The 19,797-nt window shown below is 44.6% G+C and overlaps 1 protein-coding gene across 1 annotated transcript in view; it reads right to left on the bottom strand.

Annotated features, from left to right (window-relative positions):
* LOC310776532 (roundabout homolog 2) overlaps positions 1-19,797 on the bottom strand; it is a gene marked incomplete at both ends in the record, with an annotated part of 108,939 nt that overhangs the window by 1,433 nt on the left and 87,709 nt on the right. Inside the window, 18 exons of the mRNA XM_083636713.1 lie at positions 703-827; positions 1,796-1,975; positions 2,151-2,267; positions 2,521-2,864; positions 4,373-4,511; positions 5,448-5,732; positions 5,834-5,973; positions 6,071-6,113; positions 7,368-7,574; positions 8,478-8,655; positions 10,074-10,192; positions 10,518-10,734; positions 10,897-11,018; positions 12,923-13,089; positions 16,025-16,193; positions 16,435-16,516; positions 18,360-18,565; positions 18,838-19,009. Of these exons, the coding sequence (XP_083492839.1) occupies positions 703-827; positions 1,796-1,975; positions 2,151-2,267; positions 2,521-2,864; positions 4,373-4,511; positions 5,448-5,732; positions 5,834-5,973; positions 6,071-6,113; positions 7,368-7,574; positions 8,478-8,655; positions 10,074-10,192; positions 10,518-10,734; positions 10,897-11,018; positions 12,923-13,089; positions 16,025-16,193; positions 16,435-16,516; positions 18,360-18,565; positions 18,838-19,009 (3,012 nt within the window). The remainder of the gene's footprint in view (positions 1-702; positions 828-1,795; positions 1,976-2,150; positions 2,268-2,520; positions 2,865-4,372; positions 4,512-5,447; positions 5,733-5,833; positions 5,974-6,070; positions 6,114-7,367; positions 7,575-8,477; positions 8,656-10,073; positions 10,193-10,517; positions 10,735-10,896; positions 11,019-12,922; positions 13,090-16,024; positions 16,194-16,434; positions 16,517-18,359; positions 18,566-18,837; positions 19,010-19,797) is intronic.

The following is a 19,797-nucleotide window of genomic DNA, read 5'->3' as shown; positions in this document are numbered from 1 at the left end:
AGGCGGACCACGTTACATCGTCAGACTTAAACTAACTACGGTATCCTGTTTCGAAAACGTAAGGAGTAGAAAGTACAGATATTTGTGTTAAAATGTAGGGAGTAAAAGTAAAAAGTTGTCAGAAAAATAAATACTCAGTAAAGTACAGATACCTGAAAATCTTACTTAAGCACTGTAACAAAGTATTTGTACTTCAGTTACTTCCCATCTGTGAGAATCAGTAATGCAACGGGTGCAAGCGACTAATCGTGATGCTGACACAGTAATTTAGCTACAGCTTAGCCACAGAAACAATGTGGGACAAATCATTTCCACAATGGGCTTTTAATGTTTTATTTATCAAAAGAGGTTTTGCTGAGCATGCATGCTTGTTTCAGCAGCCCCCTGCTTCGCATGTATACGATTATACCCATTATAACCAAGCCCATTTGTCTAGCCTGCAGGAAGCCGTCAGCTCTCGAACAATATCTTCTGACATGCTGTTTATTTACCAGCAGCTTGCATAAACTCCCATCATGGATGAGGAGTGGAAACTTCTTTTTGTGTAACTATGTCTGTCGGCTACAAGTCTATACCAGTCAGGCACTGATTAAGACCCAGAAGAAACATTAATTTGTCTTGAGCCAGTTGACAAGCAGCCCAAATTGCAGTTACTTTTTGTGAAGTCCTGTCCTGTCCTGTAGTTCCTAAATCGAGCCATACCTCATCTCTCCTCCGGCCAGCTGCGGGACCCCTCGGCCCAGTGGAGGCCCGTGGAAACACCCCTCCGCCCGACATCTGTACATTGGACAGGAAGCTGGACTGGCCGTGTGGGATTATATTCTCATCTGCAGATTGACAATGTAAAAGCAGCTGGGATTATATATATGGGTCAAACCCTAAGTGGTGGAGCAGACTGATGGACAGACACCCCCCTCCCTCCCCCCCGCTACTGTGTCTCAGAGCATTCCCACACTATGTGTGTGTCCTTACACTGATGGCTCCTTTTAAGTCTAAGGGGATTTGTATGTGTGTGAAACATTACAATAGTAATATGCATCTATCTGAATGCCAGTGGTCTAAGCAGGACGGCATGTGTCATTGGAAAATAACTCAAGTGATTTGTCTTTTTATTACCAGCCACGACAGGGTCGGCTGGTATTGTTTTCACCTTGTGAGTCTGGGTGTGTGTCATCATCGCAAAATGTGGCCCCCCAGATACCTATTATAGCGGGAACTGCCACAAAAGCCGTTTTGAGTGGTTTGCCAGGTGTTCATATGTCAGTCTGTCTGTCTACGGACAGATTTTAGCGAACACGATAGCGTCAAAACTGTGCAAGATGCAGTCACAAGGCGCATCCCGGTGGCTCACCTGGTAGAGCGCATACCACTAAGACTTAGACCTTTGCGTGGCCGACCTGGGTTCGAATCTGACCCATGGTTCTTTGCCACAGGTCATCCCCTCTCTCTCCCCACCTTTCCCGTCTGTCTACTCTCCTATCAAATGAAGGCAAAAAATGCCCCAAAAATGATATATAAATAAAAGATGCAGTCATGAAACTTTACACGTGTGTAGTTGACATCAAAATGAAGGCCCCCCTACATTGCCTGCCCCCCCGCGCACGTACTGTACATGCACACAAACACACACACACACACTGCATGCCCACGTTTGTTTTAAGTCGCAGCTGGTGTAATCCCTTCGCCAGATGGTCTCTCGTTACAGATCTATTTTTGGTTTATTGAGTGATGTGAAATGATATTGTAAAAGCCTAAAGAAGTTGCAGAGTGTCATATCCTCTATACCTATACATACCCGCTGCTAACCAATTTGTAGGCCCTCTCCTCTGGGGCGAGAAGTGCTGCCCTCTCCTCTGAAGGGTAGGCGAGGCGCTGCCCTCCCTTCTTTCACAGTCTGTTCGGCTGCAGCTCAACACATCAGCCAAGAGCTGCAGGGAGTCGTTTGCAGAGGGAAGCGCAGGCGCAGGGGGGAGATCTGCCGATGATTCATTGTTCATGATTAGTATGTCCAGAAATACAGTAAATGCTGCAGTACATGTCTGTGACAAACAGCAAGATGCAAGACTGGATGAACATATTGGAAGAGGAATAATGCAGGCTGAAAATAAAACAGAAGCTAGAGACCAGACACTATAAACGATGTGCCATACCTGCTTGGTTGTGTAGCTCTCGCCTGTGTTGTCCCTCCTTGGGGGTTTTCTTCTTAGTCCTGGATCTGTGTGGCTGGGCTGCAGGGCTCGACTCGGCAGCCGGAGCGAGAGATTGTCCTGACAAGAAAGCACACTGATGTCATCCTCTGCAAACTTGGGGGAACTAAGGAATACTGAGCTACACTGTGAATGAATCTGACTTGATTTTCATGCACAAACACTTTCCGTTAGATACCACCATAAACTAAATTATACATGACACCGCAGTGGTTGTGCGCTGACTCTCGGATGTGGGGCAAATCACTGAGCTAAAACGCTGCACAATACTATTATAAGACTGTGGTTCGAATCGAACCAGAGAACAACCAACCTTTGCCGACATTCTCCCCCTTGAAATCACAGGCCCAGTGGCCGGTGTGGTAGGCCTCGCTGACATCACGGACCTCCTTGTTGGCGAACAGATCTGGGTTGGACTGGGCCATCTGGGACACAGAGCGGTGGCAGGCCAGCAGGTCAAAGTGCTGCGGCCGTGAACTGTCACTGGGCTCGTGTGTGTCCTGTTGGGGGGAGGGAGGCAGTGTGGCTGTGGAGCGCAGACTGTAGGACAGCTCCTCTCCTCTAGGGGGCAGACTGGAGAGCTCCTCCCTGGAGCCGCTCCTCATGTAGCTTCTGGCAGGCAGCGGAGGACACCAGTCCTCATCCTCATCCTCATAACTAGAGGAGAGAGGAACAGCACTGTGAGGATGGGTCTTAGAGGGAAGCGCCGGGAACATGTCAAAACTACCCACATATCAATTCAGATTTATTATCACTAAGCATGCAAATTATCATTGTAAGTTGATGCAGTGCAAATAGCAGACAGCAATATTGCAAGAGTATAGTGCAATATTCAGACAGACAATAGGCAATAAGCATAATATTCAAGCAGTATTAGCAGTTCAAAACAAGAATAGCACTAGAATTATTTTTTGTAAATATAAATATACCTATATATAAAATAAAAAATATAAATTAAATTAAAAATATTTAATACCATTACAAAACAATAAAACAATTATAATTATACTGTCTTCATTATCTCATTGTCATTTTATTGTTTTTCCCAGCACCTATAGTACACTCAACCGTCCTGGTGGATAATCTCTCTTTGAATTGTCCCGCCCAAGGTTTCTTCCATTTTATTTCCTGGTCATTTTTCTTTGGAATTTGTCCTTGTCTTCACTGAGGGTCTAAGGTTGGTGGTTCCAGTTAGGCTAGGCTAGGCAAGGTCGATTACAGTAGGTCATAGATTTCAACATGCTAATTTGTGTCTTATACCTCCATGTGTTTTATTATCTTTGCATACTGTATTGCATCAATTTGTTTTGTGATTGATTACTTATATCTAGGTATGCTCCTTCCCGGGAACCTTTGAGACATGCTTTGTGATGAAGGGCTACATAAATAAGCTTGACTTGACGATTCACTTTTAATGTTAACAGCCACAATATTTCAAAAATAAATCTATTCCAACCCATTTGATCAAGTCTGCTTAAAAGGGGGGCGATATAGAGTTGCAGAGGACAATAACCACCTCAATGATTGATGTTGTCACTTCAGTGCTGTCAGCGCTAATTTAATGATGGACGTGTCATTGAAAATGGAAACCACTAATCCACGCTGTCAGATGGTGGCTAATGTCATTGCAGAAGACACGGCACAGCCAGAACAGCCCTCCAATCGCAGCCCGTTATGTCCACAATCTAATCTGTCAGAACTAGTTAGAGGAGATGCTCCCTTCCATAACCTCAAAACACAATCTACTCGCCTGCAGACATAACTGCTGTTAATTCCAAGACTCAAAACTCCACTCAAGTTTTGTTTGACAGCCTCGCCAGTCACAGGGCAGATTTGATATCCATCTGCCTTAACTCTCTCTGTCATGTAGTTGGAGTCAGAGGCCTTGGATCTAATAATAACCTACAGTACTTAGTGGACAGTACAAAAAGCAATCGCGTTGTTAGAGGAGGACCTCGACTTTATCTGTTCATCTGTCAGTGACTTCATCAGTCTCTACTTTCATCTCGCTCTGTCATCTACTGCCGTTTGCCCCTCCCTCCACCAATCACTTTCCCCCACCTCCACGTCTGCTCCGTTACTGGCTAGCCATCAATGGTGAAAGAAGGCCTTTCTGTGTAACTTCCTTCTTCATCGCTGTTTAGCGTTACAGAGATAAGGCTTACCTGGGTCGCTCCTCATCCCGCTGTCTGTTTGGACGACCTCTGTCTTTGTTGGCAGGAAGGGGCAGAGACAGAACATCCACCCAGTTGAGAGGAGCTGGCTTGGACGAAGACCCAGTAGATCTCTGCATCACCAGCTTGTCTATAAAGACAAAGCACAAGAATACAGGATGGATTTTCCCAAGAGTCAAACTGACATTAATAAACAATGCTGGCCAGCATTGCACTCTTAACTGCCTACTTTCAGTGAGCAGCAATGTGTGAATCAATATACAGTATCAGATCAGGTGTGATTAAATTAAAAATGTATTTCTGCTATATAATGTGATAAAGTTGATCATATCGATTGACTGATTGAGTTGATTGAATCTAAGTCCCATTGAGATTGAGATCTCATTTTCAAGAGAGACCTGCGAACATTCTTAAATAGACAAAATATAAAGAAAAGGCGGTGTTATCTTCGGGTGGTAAGAGATTAGTAGAGTATGTAGAAAATCCTTACCCTTACACACAGGTCGTGGGTTCGATTCCCACCTGGGCCGATGTGAACACTGAAGGAATGCGTGCCCGTCCGCATGTCCTCGAGTGCCCACCACCCGGGTGGGGTCGGCAAAATGGCCTTTCTGTGTGGAGTTTGCATGTTCTCCCCGTGCCTCCCGGGGGTCTCCTTCATATAGGAACCCCCTTCACAAAAACATGCAACATCCTGGTTGCTTATATGGTTCCTCCTCTGATCGTTAAGGGCGCCTGTTCAGAGGGAGGGGAACTGGTTGGAATAGCGTGAACCTCCCACGTGCTATGTCCTACCGGTGAAGCTTCCTCGGGCAGGTGAAAAGAAGCGGCTGACTTGACTGCCCATGTCTCGGAGGATGCATGGAATCAGTCTCGGCTCTCCCCAGATCGGCAGAGGATGGAGTAGCAACCAGGATTGAGTAAACGATTTAAACGATTTTTTAAACGATTTTTTTTTTTTAAACGAACGAGTAATTCAAATGAGCACTAAACGGGGGATAAAAATGGGATAAAAAAAATCGGGGGGGGGGGGGAAAAAAAAAAAAGAAAGAAAGAAAATCCTTACCACTGGTTGTCCTGGTATACTGGAGCTTAGCATATTCAGACCCAGAGTGACCAGACTGGATGGTCCACTGGTCCAGGTCCTGATCCAGACCCACCAGGCCGCCGTTGGGCAGTACTGGGGTGCTGGTGTATGGGTCGGGTCCCTGGGTGTAGGACATGCTGGAGTAGGTGTCATAGTACGCCAACAGGTCCTCGTCACCAGCCGTGTTAATGGTGCTGTAGATGGGACTGCCATTGGAAGCCGAGCTGTACTTCTCCGACTGGTTCGGGTAGCTGTGGATGCCGACTGCCGGACAGCAACGGATTGTGTTACTTACGATGACAAATCATCTATTTTGTAATGCAAGATGTATTATTCCAGCGATGACCTAATATGAAAGCTCTTACCGTTATAATATCTGTCCGAGTCCAGCTTGCTGGAGGAACAGTTGACTGAGTCTTTGCTGGTGTTGTGGGAGAGGTTAGGAGCTGGCCAGGAGTCGGCCAGCCAGGGGTAGTTACCCATGTTTGATCCCAACATGCCCGGTCTGGAAACAAGAGGTGGGATTTGATCAGTGCTTTTTAAAACATACACTGTGACAATTATGATCTAATCTATTCATAAAATTGTGATCTGCAGTATACCCTCCATTGATGATCCCAGATCCTTCCCCATGAGCAAAGCCAACTGGAAGAACATACAAGAAAGTCAGAAATCTGGTTTTACAATAGAAAGCATAAGCCTGATGTCCTAAAATAGAAGATTTTATTTTGTGTTGCACTCAAGGCTGTAGTTTGTCCTACATGGGATTAAAGCATGCAGATTTTAATTGACATTGTAACAAGGATAAACTGGTGACCTACATACTACGCGGCACACAACTCACTACAGTATAAATCACTATATCACTATACAAGTGCAGATGTCATTTCAATAAGTACTTCCATTTCTACTTCCATTAGGAGTCTATGCTACCCAAAATGACAAGATAATATACTGTAGGATTTATACTGTAATGTGAAATTATAAATATATTTTAGTTCAATGGCAATAGATATAGTAGTTAGTATAGTAGTACAGTATACAGGAAACAGTCATTGTGACATTTTATTGAGGTACTGTAGTAGAATCCAAATAAAAAATATAAATCTTTAACAGTCTAATCAGAATTTGCGAACATGAACAAAGTCTCTCAAAGTCAGAAACCAACTTATGTATTTATGTAATAATGTTCCCAAGTGTATATTATAAATATATGTAGCAGACACAGACATAAGAGACTGTTTTAAATGTATACTTATGCCTACTGTGAAAATTTCCCAACAGACAACAATTCATCTTAATTAACTGAATATGCAATGAGAGTGCATGCATCGTGTTGTGGAATATAAACCAAAATTGAAAACATTCATCACTGCTGGAGATATCCTCAACATTCTATTATCAATTTGATCAGCGTCAGTTGTTGAAAAATAAAATCTGTCGGGCCGCTCTACAATGCTGCCACTGCAACATAAATTGTTCCCTCTGTTATTTCCGCCTGTCGCGAACAAGAGATATGCGATAAATATGATTTGACAGTTGGCACATTAGATTAGAATGCCACGCATGCCGTCAGTGATGATGGGATGTCTCAAAAATTGAAAATCCTCCTGGGTGGTGTCATTGTAACCTTTTCTCCGTTTTATAAATCAGTCTTTATGGAGCTATACATCTGTCTGATATCAAAGATTAGGAGGTGGGGGGGAATTATTCTCTCATCTGGCAAAGGAAGATAATATTCTGTATGTTCCCCACTACAGATCAACTGCGTTAGGGGACAAGGACGTCACATTTCAGCAATTGAAATTTACTAACATTTCCAGTTAATAACAGGAACGCACTTAATGTCATTACATTACGCAAAAAACACACACAAGAAACGCTTGCTAACTGACACACCTGCAGGAGTGTATGCGAAGGAGGTGGTGTAGTGTCCCAGCTGCTTCCTCCTACGGTGTCGGCGGTACAGCCAGCCACTGAAGCCCATCAGGACCAGCCAGGAAGCCACACCCAGTCCTGCAATGAAGGCAGGCTGGCGGACCACGCCTGCCATCTGCTCTGAGAGGCTGCGGCTCCTGTCCTTCTGCACAGGAGCCACCGGCAAGCCTGAGGGGACGAGAAAACTACATTATAACACACATATATATATATATATATATATATATATATATATATATATATATATATATATATATATATATATATTTATATTTCTTTATATATTTATACATATGTATATGTATGTATGTACATACATACACACATATATACGTACGTACATACATATACGCGCGCGCGCACACACACACACACACACACACACACACACACACACACACACACACACACACACACACACACACACACACACACACACACACACACACACACACACACACACACACACACACACACACACACACACACACACACACACACACACACACACACACACACACACACACACACACACACACACACACACACACACACACAGTCTGCCGAAACTGATCTAAACACCTTCCAGCACTGAGTACTGAGTCTCACTCACTTTGGATTTCTGGTTGGGGTAATAAATGTATCAGAGTTTTCCAACAGAAATCTCTCAGGAGTTGGTGGAGGTAGACTGGGGTTCCCACGCTTGAAGCCACGCTTCCTCTGCTATTACTACTGTATGTTACTGTAGTTTCCTTTTCCCACAGCTGTCTTATGTAATTAGCTGAATTTTTATTCAGTGACGTGAAACCTTTGTATAGTTTGCCTACAGTATGATGCCTTTGGTGTTTTTAGAAATAGGCATCAATAAATATCGTAGTTATTCTTAGCAGTATCAGGCCTCCTTCTGAAATGTCAACCTTGAGAACGTTCCAATTCAAATGTATTCACACAATCTAAACAGCACTCCGCAAACACATTTCACCTGCCATTAACTCCATCCACTGGGAGCATGTCTAGCCTTATTTCAGCAGCCGTAGTACAGAGTAGCTGTTAACAGCTTGAGTGACTCACTGAGGAGCAGGTTGACAGGCGGGCTGTGGGTGCCCACGCCCAGGCTGGTGACAGCAGCTACCACAACACTGTAGCGGAGGTCAGGCAGCAGGCCCGTCAGCAGGATGGACAGGACCGCTCCATCCACTGTGCGGTTGATCTGGCTCTCCCTCTCCAGCTCGCTGCCCAGACACCAGACCTGAAGACCACCAGGCAGCCAGGGTTAATGCTCGCACATGTGCATAAAACAACTTAGCCTACTTTACACAACCTGCCCTGCAATAAGAAATGTCGTACGATTAGAGAGCGCCTTTGAGGAACACCTACGTTCTTTCTGTATTGGTTTTTTTACAGCACGGCTGCTTATCTGATGGTACGCTATGGTGACAGGATGTCAATGCAACAATGATCGTGAGCTAGATTCAAAACCCTGATGTTGCACATTTATCAGCATGTGCCTTAGGCCAGGATCAGAGCGTATGTGTCGACTGTGTTACTCTCCCATGGAAGTCAATGCATTTTGAATAAGATTCCTCGTTCTGTTTTTTAACCAGCTCTTAATGAAGTTTGTGTGATGAAAACATTTCATCAGTGATTCAGAGTTGCATTCAAAACATGTTTTTTGTGTCTATAAATTTTTATTCTTCTTTAAAATAACACAGGGATCAACATACATTAGCACCCAGTCATAGAGAGAGAGAGAGAGAGAGAGAGAGAGAAAGAGTGTGTGTGTGTGTGTGTGTGTGTGTGTGTGTGTGTGTGTGTGTGTGTGTGTGTGTGTGTGTGTGTGTGTGTGTGTGTGTGTGTGTGTGTGTGTGTGTGTGTGTGTGTGTGTGTGTGTGAGTGAGTGAGAGAGAGAGAGATATGGTATGTTGCAACACTATAAATATGTAGCCATATTATCTGTTTCATTGCAATATGTTTGAGCCATGGGGTGCATAGAACTCAGCATGTAGTTTGCAGCAACGTAAATGTAATACGGATTAAGTGTGATAGTGATAGTGTGTTACAGTATACAGTATATGTACAACACACAGAGGAAATTGCATAAGGAAACCTGTCGAGCGGCCAGGATCAACTGCTAATTTGTGGGTACCATTACGATCTTGGAGTTTCATGATTGGACTTCTCTAAACTTGCAGCATGCAGACACAGATGGGAGGACAAAACAAAATAATAGTGTTCTATTTTGATTTGTTTGTTTTTCTGGCAGAGCAGCGAGATGACTAGTAATCACTGTCAGTCTGCTCACACTAAGGGACAGCTAATCAGAACTCTGTTTTTCACAGAGAGAACAGCTGACAGGGACAAGCAGTGTTCAGCTGAGAATCTCATGACCAAATTGGTTCTCTTTAAGTGGCAGGGCCTGTATTGGCAGCAGATAAGAGGCAATATTATAGTAATTTATCCTTGTTAATTAAAATCAGTTTTTTTTTACAAGTATAAGTAAACAGTGAATTTTGACAACAATGACTACTTGAAATCAGAACACCATGGATTAAAAGATTAATTTCGTCACTATATTTTCCAAAATCTACAGCTGGCATCACTGATTGGCTGTCTTACAAACACGTATCAGGGACAAAGACAGAGGAGCAGTCTTCTCCATAGGCTCACCTTGTACTCTTGAATGATGCCGCTGTGAATATTACGCGGCGGAGGACTCCAGGAGACGCTGATGCTGGAGCTATTGCTCAGCTGAACCACTGATACAGCTTGTGGCGCCGCGCTTAAGACTGGACACAGTGATAAGAAGGGACATGTTATCAGATGTTTCAAAGCAAAAGCAGCAACCGAGTAATATACACTAGCAGCCAAATGTCTGGACACACCTGATGGAATGTACTGTTTTTCAGTCAGTAAAGCCATTTTGATCTAAAGGCATAATTCAAGTTGTGTTATTTCATCATTTTGATGTCTTTACTATTATTCTAAACTTGACTGGTAGTGTATTAAGTGGCAAATTATGAACGTGAATATTAACTGAAGCTACTGAATAAGCTTTGATAAATACAGCCCTGTGTAATTTACAAAGCCGCTGCCATGTCATTCTTATCTTACCCTCCTCCGGCGTACGCAGCAGAACCATAGGACTGTCCAGGCCCTGCAGCTCGTTGAAGTATGGCCGGATCTTAACCTCGTACTGCGTGTCGCTGTGCAGATCTGCTAGCATGGAACTATGTCCAGGCATGCTCTCCACATTCTGGACCAACCAGGAGTTGCCGATGGCCCGGTAAAATATACGGTAACCCTGAACGTACCGGGACTGACGGATCACCTGAAGAACAGTACAACAAAAACAAACACAGAAACAGAAATTCATGCTTACACTCATCATCAGAGGCAGAACCGACTGTTTGTCCTGGAAATAAATCTATTTGTGTCACATCATGTTTCAATAGTTTTTGTATGTCTTTCATCAGCCAAGTATTCGACTCACGGCCCAAGAAATCTTGGCACTGGAAGGCGAGAGAACCACAGGCTTCTGCAGGTAGACGGACACCTCTCCCAACTCCCTCTGCACCTGTCTGTGGTCCACACCCTGTTCTGTAGGACTCCCATCTGAAACAACAAAGCATTCAACTCAATCTAGGTAAAGAAAAGTGAGCAGATACTCACCAAAAGGCTTTTAGGTTAATTTCAACATTGATCAGAGTCAGGACAGGAGAGTATCATACTGAGAAAACAATTAGTTTTGAGCCTAAATACACAAAGCAAGTTTCTCTAAACCAAGTGCTAAATCATCGCGGCTTCACAGCCCTACATGCGGTAACAATGACAATGGGGGGGGGGGGGGGGTCATCTTTGTGATTTTTTTTAATCAGTATTATTATGTATGAGAATACATTTCTTCATTGTTGAATGACACCGTTATTTAATTTCAGCTATTCATTCGTTAATTAACCTATTGCAGACAGCCCCTCACTTTTAGTTTCTGATTTGTGTGTGGTGCTGATGGACAGCTCCTTTTATCGTTAAAATATAAAGTACTGTGAGAAGGCATTATTTGTCCTCCATACTGTTTATGGTCGGATGTGGGCTGCAAACATTTTTGAGATTTTCAAGTGGGCCATGAGTCTGAAAAGGTTGGGAACCGCTGATCGAAATCATCTACACTGAGAAAAAAGACCATCTTAAGAAGATATTTAAACATGTACAGTATCAAGTCTTGTGTCCATGCACTGTCTTCACTTTTAAAGAGTTTACGTAATAAACAGAAGAATAATGTTTCGGTACACAGACCTTCATCAGATTATTTTGATCTTTAAACTTGTACAGTATCAAGTCTTAACACATTGAATGCCAGCCATGTTTTCATTCCTGTAGGTAAGTTGTGCCAGGGGTGTTTTTGACGATTCTGGCTCATTTTAGAACAGCCGAGGATTCTTTTCTGTTAAGAATTCATGAACATCAATCATCTAAAAATAACTAATAGAATGTGTGCTTTCTCTGTCTAAAAGAGTTAGTTTGCAGAGTTAGTAGTTATGTAGATATTAGCCGTTGAGTACAGCATGGTTTCAGCGTCTGGAAATTTATTCAGAGATAAATGGCTTTTTGTGAAACAGTCACTTTAACCATTCATTTTTGGCATCAGTAAGACCGTCAGACATTCTAAACAATAGTTTTGAACAGTAATTTCCTCCATAACAACAGGAAACACCCCTCTCATTCAAACTCCTCCCTCCGTGTGTCTTCTCCTCCTTCCTCCTGGCTTCAGCGGGCGTGTCAGAAGCGCGTTGTGCTGCCTGCCTGTCTGTCTGCGTGCCTGCCTGCCTGCTTGCCTGTCGGGCAAGACGAGTCTGAAATGGATTACTGTAATCGCGTCGCCATTTCCTTGAATGGCTTGCTTCCGCGGTGTGTGTGTGTGTGTGTGTGTGTGTGTGTGTGTGTGTGTGTGTGTGTGTGTGTGTGTGTGTGTGTGTGTGTGTGTGTGTGTGTGTGTGTGTGTTCGCGCGTTGCTGCGCGGCTCTGGGGGGAAGGGATCTCTGTCCGTTCTGTGTGCCGCGGGAGGCGGCTGCTTTTGTGGCTTTTGGGTCCCGTGGCTGTGACTTCTCTCGGTCTCTGTCGCCACTTAGTGGTCGGTAAAATAGATTACACACATGCTCTTGCTCCAAATAGTTAACTCGAAGATGTAAAAGGGGTTGATTGATGTCCCACTGTCAAAAAAAAAAAATCTTTATGTAAGACGAGTTAGTCCGTCCTTGGCACTTAAGCGTTGGATTATGTAAGACGAATTAGTCCGTCTCTGGCACTTAATGTGTTAAAATAAAATTTAATATTTAAATGTTTAAATTTAATAATTTCTTCTTCATGTATTTCAAAACAAGTGAACTGTATTGAAACAAGACAAATTGTATCAACCCACTGGCAGATTTCTATTTGTTCTAGAAAAGGAAAATAAAAAGATGTTTTTTACGGGCTCAGGACAAGATGAAATGACTTGTATGTGTGCGGCGTGTGCTCACCCTGCGTTCTGACAGGCTCGGAGATGGGACTGGGGTCACTGAGGCCGTAGGAGTTGACAGCTCGCACAATAAACACATACACCGTGTTGGGGAAGAGTCCGATGACCGTGTGCTTCTCCTGCTTCACATGGTCCGCCACTGTCTGCCAGGTGCTGCCCACTGATTGGCTGGGGAAGAAACAGTTATTTGTCACTAAAGATTGTAGATGCCCGCCTAAGAAACAAAACTGCAGAAGCCCAGGCAATCCAGGACTGTGGGGACTAACAACCAGCATGAGCACAATTTAACACTCTTCATCTCCTTAGAGAAAAAGCAGGGTAATTACAACAAGCAGGCCACAGCTTCTTCTCATCATCCATCCATTTTGTTCTCTCTTCTCGTCTACCTTTCACTCATCAACCGTTCTCCAGAGGAACAGTTGTTTGCCATTTAAACAGTGCATTCAGCTCTATTTAAAGCTACGTCTGTACATAGATTTGGAGGAAAGCTAACAGTGGTTGCTATTATACAAATCTCCCATCATGCATCTCTTCTGCATTTGTCCACCTCGTCTTTCTGAAGTAGAAATGACTAGGTGCAGTGGTTCTCAAACTTTTTTGGCACCAGTACCCCCTTTCCCTGATTTCTGAATCCAAGTACCCCCTTTACATGACTACATTTTGCTTAGAAAATTGTAAGACAAAACTATAGCATAGTAGCAGAGTGAAAGAGTTGTGCCTCCTGAGCACATTTATTTTAGTGTTTAATTTATTTTCACGGTTTATTCCCCCTTTCTCTCAAGTACTCCCTGTAGTACCTCCACGTACCCCTAGCGGTACGCATAGCCCAGTTTGGGAACCACCGCTAGGGGTATTGTAACCTAAAAAAGCAGGGATACTGTAACAGAAAAAAAATATTTTGTTCCTGCTGATGCCTGGGAAAAAAAGTCAAGCAATTACGGTTGGTGGGTGGTGGAGCATGCATTTAGAGAAGATCCTCAGCTCTCTACCAGCACTGACAGTTCACTCAATCTGCCACAGTGGGCTTCCTATTACACAAAACCTGTTGAACCCCCCCCACACACGCACACACACCCACACACACACACACACACACACACACACACACACACACACACACACACACACACACACACACACACACACACACACACACACACACACACACACACACACACACACACACACACACACACACACACACACACTGACCTTTGCAATAATTGTCCTCTCACTCACTCTCTTGCTATAGCCCATGGTTGGTTGTCATAGTTGCTACGGTTGTCTGCAGATGCTACGGCTATATACACTGATGCAGTGAGTGTCACATTTTTGTGTTTCACTTCACAGAACTGTCTCTCTATCAGGCGGCAATGAATCACCTCCAAGATGTAGTGACTAAATGAGAAAGGCATTCATGACCTGGGCATAGTCAGAACACCAACAGTAAAAACATGACCTGGGCATAGTCAGAACACTAACAGTAAAAACATGACCTGGGCATAGTCAGAACACTAACAGTAAAAACATGACCTGGGCATAGTCAGAACACTAACAGTAAAAACATGACCTGGGCATAGTCAGAACACTAACAGTAAAAACATGACCTGGGCATAGTCAGAACACTAACAGTAAAAACATGACCTGGGCATAGTCAGAACACTAACAGTCAAAACATGACCTGGGCATAGTCAGAACACTAACAGTAAAAACATGACCTGGGCATAGTCAGAACACTAACAGTCAAAACATGACCTGGGCATAGTCAGAACACTAACAGTAAAAACAGAAACAGACAGCTACTGTACTGAAGTCTGTATCAAGTGTACCAAAAAGTCGTACTCAAGTAGAAGCACTGTTAACCTGCCCAGATTTCACTCAAGTAGAAGTCAAATCACTGGTGCTGAAATCGACATAAAGATCACACCCAGGTGTTGAAGTAAGTGGTGCAGGGTTAGGAGCAGTCAGCTGAGAAAATGTAACAGAAGCTATCACATTATTTCTGATATGTTTACCTGTGCTATGTGCCGTGTGATATGTTTACGTGACCACTATGACCTTCCTATCCCTAGCTACAGTACAGCCCCTTTTCCCTAGTCCCACACCCTTACTTGCCCCCCCCCCCCATTATCCACATCCCCCTAGCCACTCCCCCTACCCACCCCTCGAATCCCGACTCTCTGCCACCTTCCTATCGCTAGCCCCGCCCCCTTCACTAAACGTCCATGAGTGAGACGCTTTATACTGTAAAAAGAAGAGGAGGAGGAAAAGGCAGAGAGGAGGGGGTGATGACTTGATTTGGAGCCTACAGGGCTGCCTGTCTGACTGAGAGACTGTTATCAATTGTTATTGGACACGATGCACTGCCCAAGGTCTCAGCAAAGAGGAGAAGTCCTCTCCATTCTATATGTGTGAAATGTCATGCGTCAGAGCAAAGGGAAGAATAATTATGTGTATGCAAATATAGCTTATTGATTAGGAAATGGCAATGGAACTTATATTTTTCTCCAACACTCATTCTACAAACAGACATCGTGCTACAGACACACATGTCACGTATAGAAACAGCTGCACCAATTAAAAAGTAGGTCTTTAAAAGGTAAATGAATTAATAATATTAATGTACATTAAATTATAGTAAAGGTTACCAATTTACTCCATTGGTTATTAGCTGTCCAACTACCTTCTAGACTACCCCAGGGGTCCTTGAGGGGGTTCCAGGGTGTCCACAGCAAACATGGGGATAACTTATTTTCACTATAATACCATCCATAAGTAACACAATGACAGAATGTATGATCAGATGGGGGTCCCAGGGACAAAATCGTATTAACTGGGAGTCCATGGTCTAATTTGTGTCAGTTTAGGGGCCCTTGACGTTAAAAAGGTTTTAGAACCACTGATCTAGACAACCAGGCAAACACAAACCAATAATAAACTGGTTAATGTCTGATGCAACGCTTACAGAGAAGCTACAAAATGACTACTAAAAAACAAACAAACCTCCAAGCACACAAAAGCTGCTCAACTACAGTAACGAGAGTAGATGTCAGTTGTTGGCTCCACCCTTGCCTATATACAGTATCTGTGTGTCACTGAGTACCTGAAGGCCTGGATAATGTAGGAGGTGACGGCGGCCCCGCCCTCGTGGGGGTTGGACTGCCAGGTGAGGGTGACGGTGTTCTTGGTCACCTCCGTCACCACCGGCTTCTGGGGCGGACCAGGAAGCTGGATGGACTCTGAAACCCTGGACACCGAAGAAACTCCCTCCTCTGTTACATAGACGGGAAAACCGCACGAAGGCAATATAGTGACATGCTTTATTCTTTGTCTGGGTCAAAACTGCAAAAGAACACTGAGCATTTTGTCATAGTGCGGCTGCAGAATGTGATCTCTTACATTATGGAGAACATTGGCAAAGTGGCGGTGGAGCAGCATTAAGAGTGACAGGGTGTGAAGTGCAGCAGAGTGACAGCGTGTGCAGACTGCAGAGAGTTATGATGGTGTGAGTACCTCTGACAGTCAACATCCCACTCCAGCTCGACTCCCCCGTGGCACTGGAAACCACGCATGTGTACATCCCAGAGTCTGAATCCTGTTCAAACGGCAGACAAAGCCATATGAGATCGTCGCCCCAAAAAAAAGCACAAGGAATGAACGAAGTGAATGAATGAAGTGATTTTTCATTTTTGAAGAATGAGTTGGATGTATTTGGATCATTGGAGGATTTTTTTCCTAGCAAAGAAATAGAGAGACCAAATCCTGTTTTTACATCATACGTCTCAATTTTGTCTCCATTTTGCTGCCATCCTCAAATTCATCACTCCAAAGCTGCACTCTAGGGCTGCACGATTTTGAAAAAATAGCAAATTCTGATTGTTTTTGACTGATATTGCAACTGTGATATGATTGATATATGATTAGAGGGAATGATCATTTTTTACATCGTTATTTTCATTTAAAAAATGGATTACAATGATTATGGTGTGATTTTTGCAGGGATCTATTCTGTACCAAACAAAGATGTTTTCTGAAGTCTGTAGTAGAATATGATGTGTATAATATGATGTGTAGGCCAGGACATCTCTGCAGCACAATAATATTTAATTTAAAATGGTATTTTGACACACACACACACACTTCTCCTTAACTTAATATTGTGCCTCCCCACGATTTGAAAAAACAGTAGGCCATATTGCGATTAACTGTGCAGCCTTACAGCGCTCCATACTGTACACCCCACCACCACCACCACCACCCCCCACACCCCCCGAGGTGCCGCACCATGCCCTATGTGCCCTCTATTTACATTGTGAACTGTACATGGACATGCCTGCATGCTCCACTGGCACTATTGGTGTTAGCATCCAACCCCGGCCGGGCAGAGAGCCCAGTCTGCTGGAACTATCATCAGACCATATGAGCTCATTCAGCGCAGTGCTCTGACCTCTGGCTGACAGACAAGCGCAGTGTGTGCCGTGCGGGCAGGCAAACTTCTTTAGATGACTCTACCTACTGCTGAAATATTGATGCCGGGGGAGGGGGCATGGGCAGGGTAAATATTTTTAGTGCCTCACTTCCTCATCTCCATTTCCTACTTTTTCCTTGGCATCCCCTTGATGCAGCCACACTAATGCATCTCTTCTGTTCCATTGAGCACAGTGGCATGATGGCAGCTTTCCCCCCAGCCTCGCCGGTGCACTGGAGCAAATCCTAACGCTCCCAGTTTACTGAGCACCGCTGCACAGCCGTGGAGAGAGGCAGCGACCGAGCACAGTCCAGGCTGGAGATTTAATTAAAGTCCGTTGGATCGTTAATCATCTATCGCCGGTCAATTAAGGGAAGTGATGCTGCTTTGCTGCGTCCTCCGCGCACGCTCGCTCTAACCTCCAGGTGGGGTTATAGCACAAAGGCAGCTCTTTCATCAAAGCAGAACACATTAGCATTTACCAACAAGCGCCTTCATTAACATTACAATTACACACTGTGTGAGCACATCATTGTGTCGCAGAGATAGGCGCCGCCGCGGAGAGATTGCTCTTTGAAAATCAGTCTCACCTTAATTTTAAAAACGGAAAAGGAATGTATAATGGAATGGAAGAAATAGGTGTTGTCAGTGTGTGTAGGGGAAGTTTCAATAGGGAGAAAGTCAAGGAAGGTTGGACATCAGGCAAGGCTGTGATTCTATATAGTCCTATTCTATATAGTGATGGGCTTTCAAACCACATCCCTATTCATGCCCTTCACACACTTTACACAAACACGTACACGTACACGCACGCACGCACGCGCACACACACACACACACACACACACACACACACACACACACACACACACACACACACACACACACACACACACACACACACACACACACACACACACACACACACACACACACACACACACACACACACACACACACACACACACACCTTTATGTTGGTGATTTGCAAAGTGCCGTTTTCCATCAAGGTCATTCGGGGTTTATCTCCCTCAATTCTCTCTCCATCTTTCTGCCATGATATCCTGGCTGAGGGTCCGCCGATTACGCGGCACTGCAGCTGTGCCGCCGACCCCAGAGACACGCTCTGATTGGCCGGGCCTTGGCGAATGATTGGCGGTACGTGACCTGAAGGACCTACAAGTTAGAACGTAGAAGAGGCAGAGTGTTATGTGAGTCGATCCTGCGGAAGAGATGCAAAACTTCTTTCCGACATGTTGTTTCTTCATTAGCTATCCACAGTGTGGAAAAGATATAATAACGGCTTCCAAAAAAAGGCCCACAGAAAACAAGAAGTTGGCTGCCGCTACACTAAAAAGGTGCTTAGTGGGCACACAACAGTAGGGCGCATAAAGTGCCAAAAGCTTACATTTAGAGCTTAGATGCTGACAGTACAGCGAGACACTCACCCCCCTCTACCTCCAGAAGAGCTTTGGTCAGCACACTTCCTGCTACACTAATGGCCTGGCAGATGTAGAAACCATAGTCTTCAGGATGGACATCTGTGATGGTCAGCTCCCCGCTCATGGAAACAGAGTAACGACCAGACTGGGATGTTGGCTGGCCAGGGAACAGCAGCATCTACACACGCACACGCACACACACGCGCGCACACACACACACGGGCACGCACACACACACACACACACACACACACACACACACACACACACACACACACACACAGACCAGCAAAAAAAACTAAAACATGATGATACATGAGAAGTTCACACAAGGGGGTGTCTGGGTAGTGTAGAGCTAAAGGCACCCGCCAACCACCCTGGAGACCCGGGGTTCAATTCCCGGCAGCGGTACTTCCGGCTTGGTCAGACATTCCTACAGACACAATTGGCCGTGTCTGCGGGTGGGAAGCCGGTGGGGTATGTGTCCTGGTCACTGCACCAGCACCTCCTCTGGTCAGTCTGCCGACTACATGTATCGGAGGAAGCATGTGCTAGTCTACAACTCTCCCCAGATCGGCAGAGGGGGTGCAGCAACGAACGGGACAGTAGGGGTTATTGGGAAGAAAATGGGAGAAAAACCGAACCAAAAACCGAAAAAACTTGATCAAAAAAGAAGAAAGTAGTTCACACAAGCATCCAGCGCACATCCAATCACCTTCCAAACACAGAGAGAGGGCCGAACTGGACGGGGCGGCATGTTTTGGTGGGACGGGATGTTACAAAACAACAGCCGGTTCATGTTGTCCCGTCTGTTTCAGTAAGTGAGATGGATGTGAACAAGGGGGGAGGGAGGCACGTCAATCCATTGGGCCGTCCATTTCATTCCTCTAAGAGGCTTAGACTAGACTGGAGGGGCCAAGGTCAGAAGGCTACAGATAATCCCAAAAATACAGCAAAAAGCTCCAC

This window comes from Poromitra crassiceps (genome assembly GCF_964638095.1).
Source record: "Poromitra crassiceps genome assembly, chromosome: 5".
NCBI classification, from domain to species: Eukaryota; Metazoa; Chordata; class Actinopteri; order Beryciformes; family Melamphaidae; genus Poromitra; species Poromitra crassiceps.
This window is presented reverse-complemented; position numbering and strand designations above follow the sequence as displayed.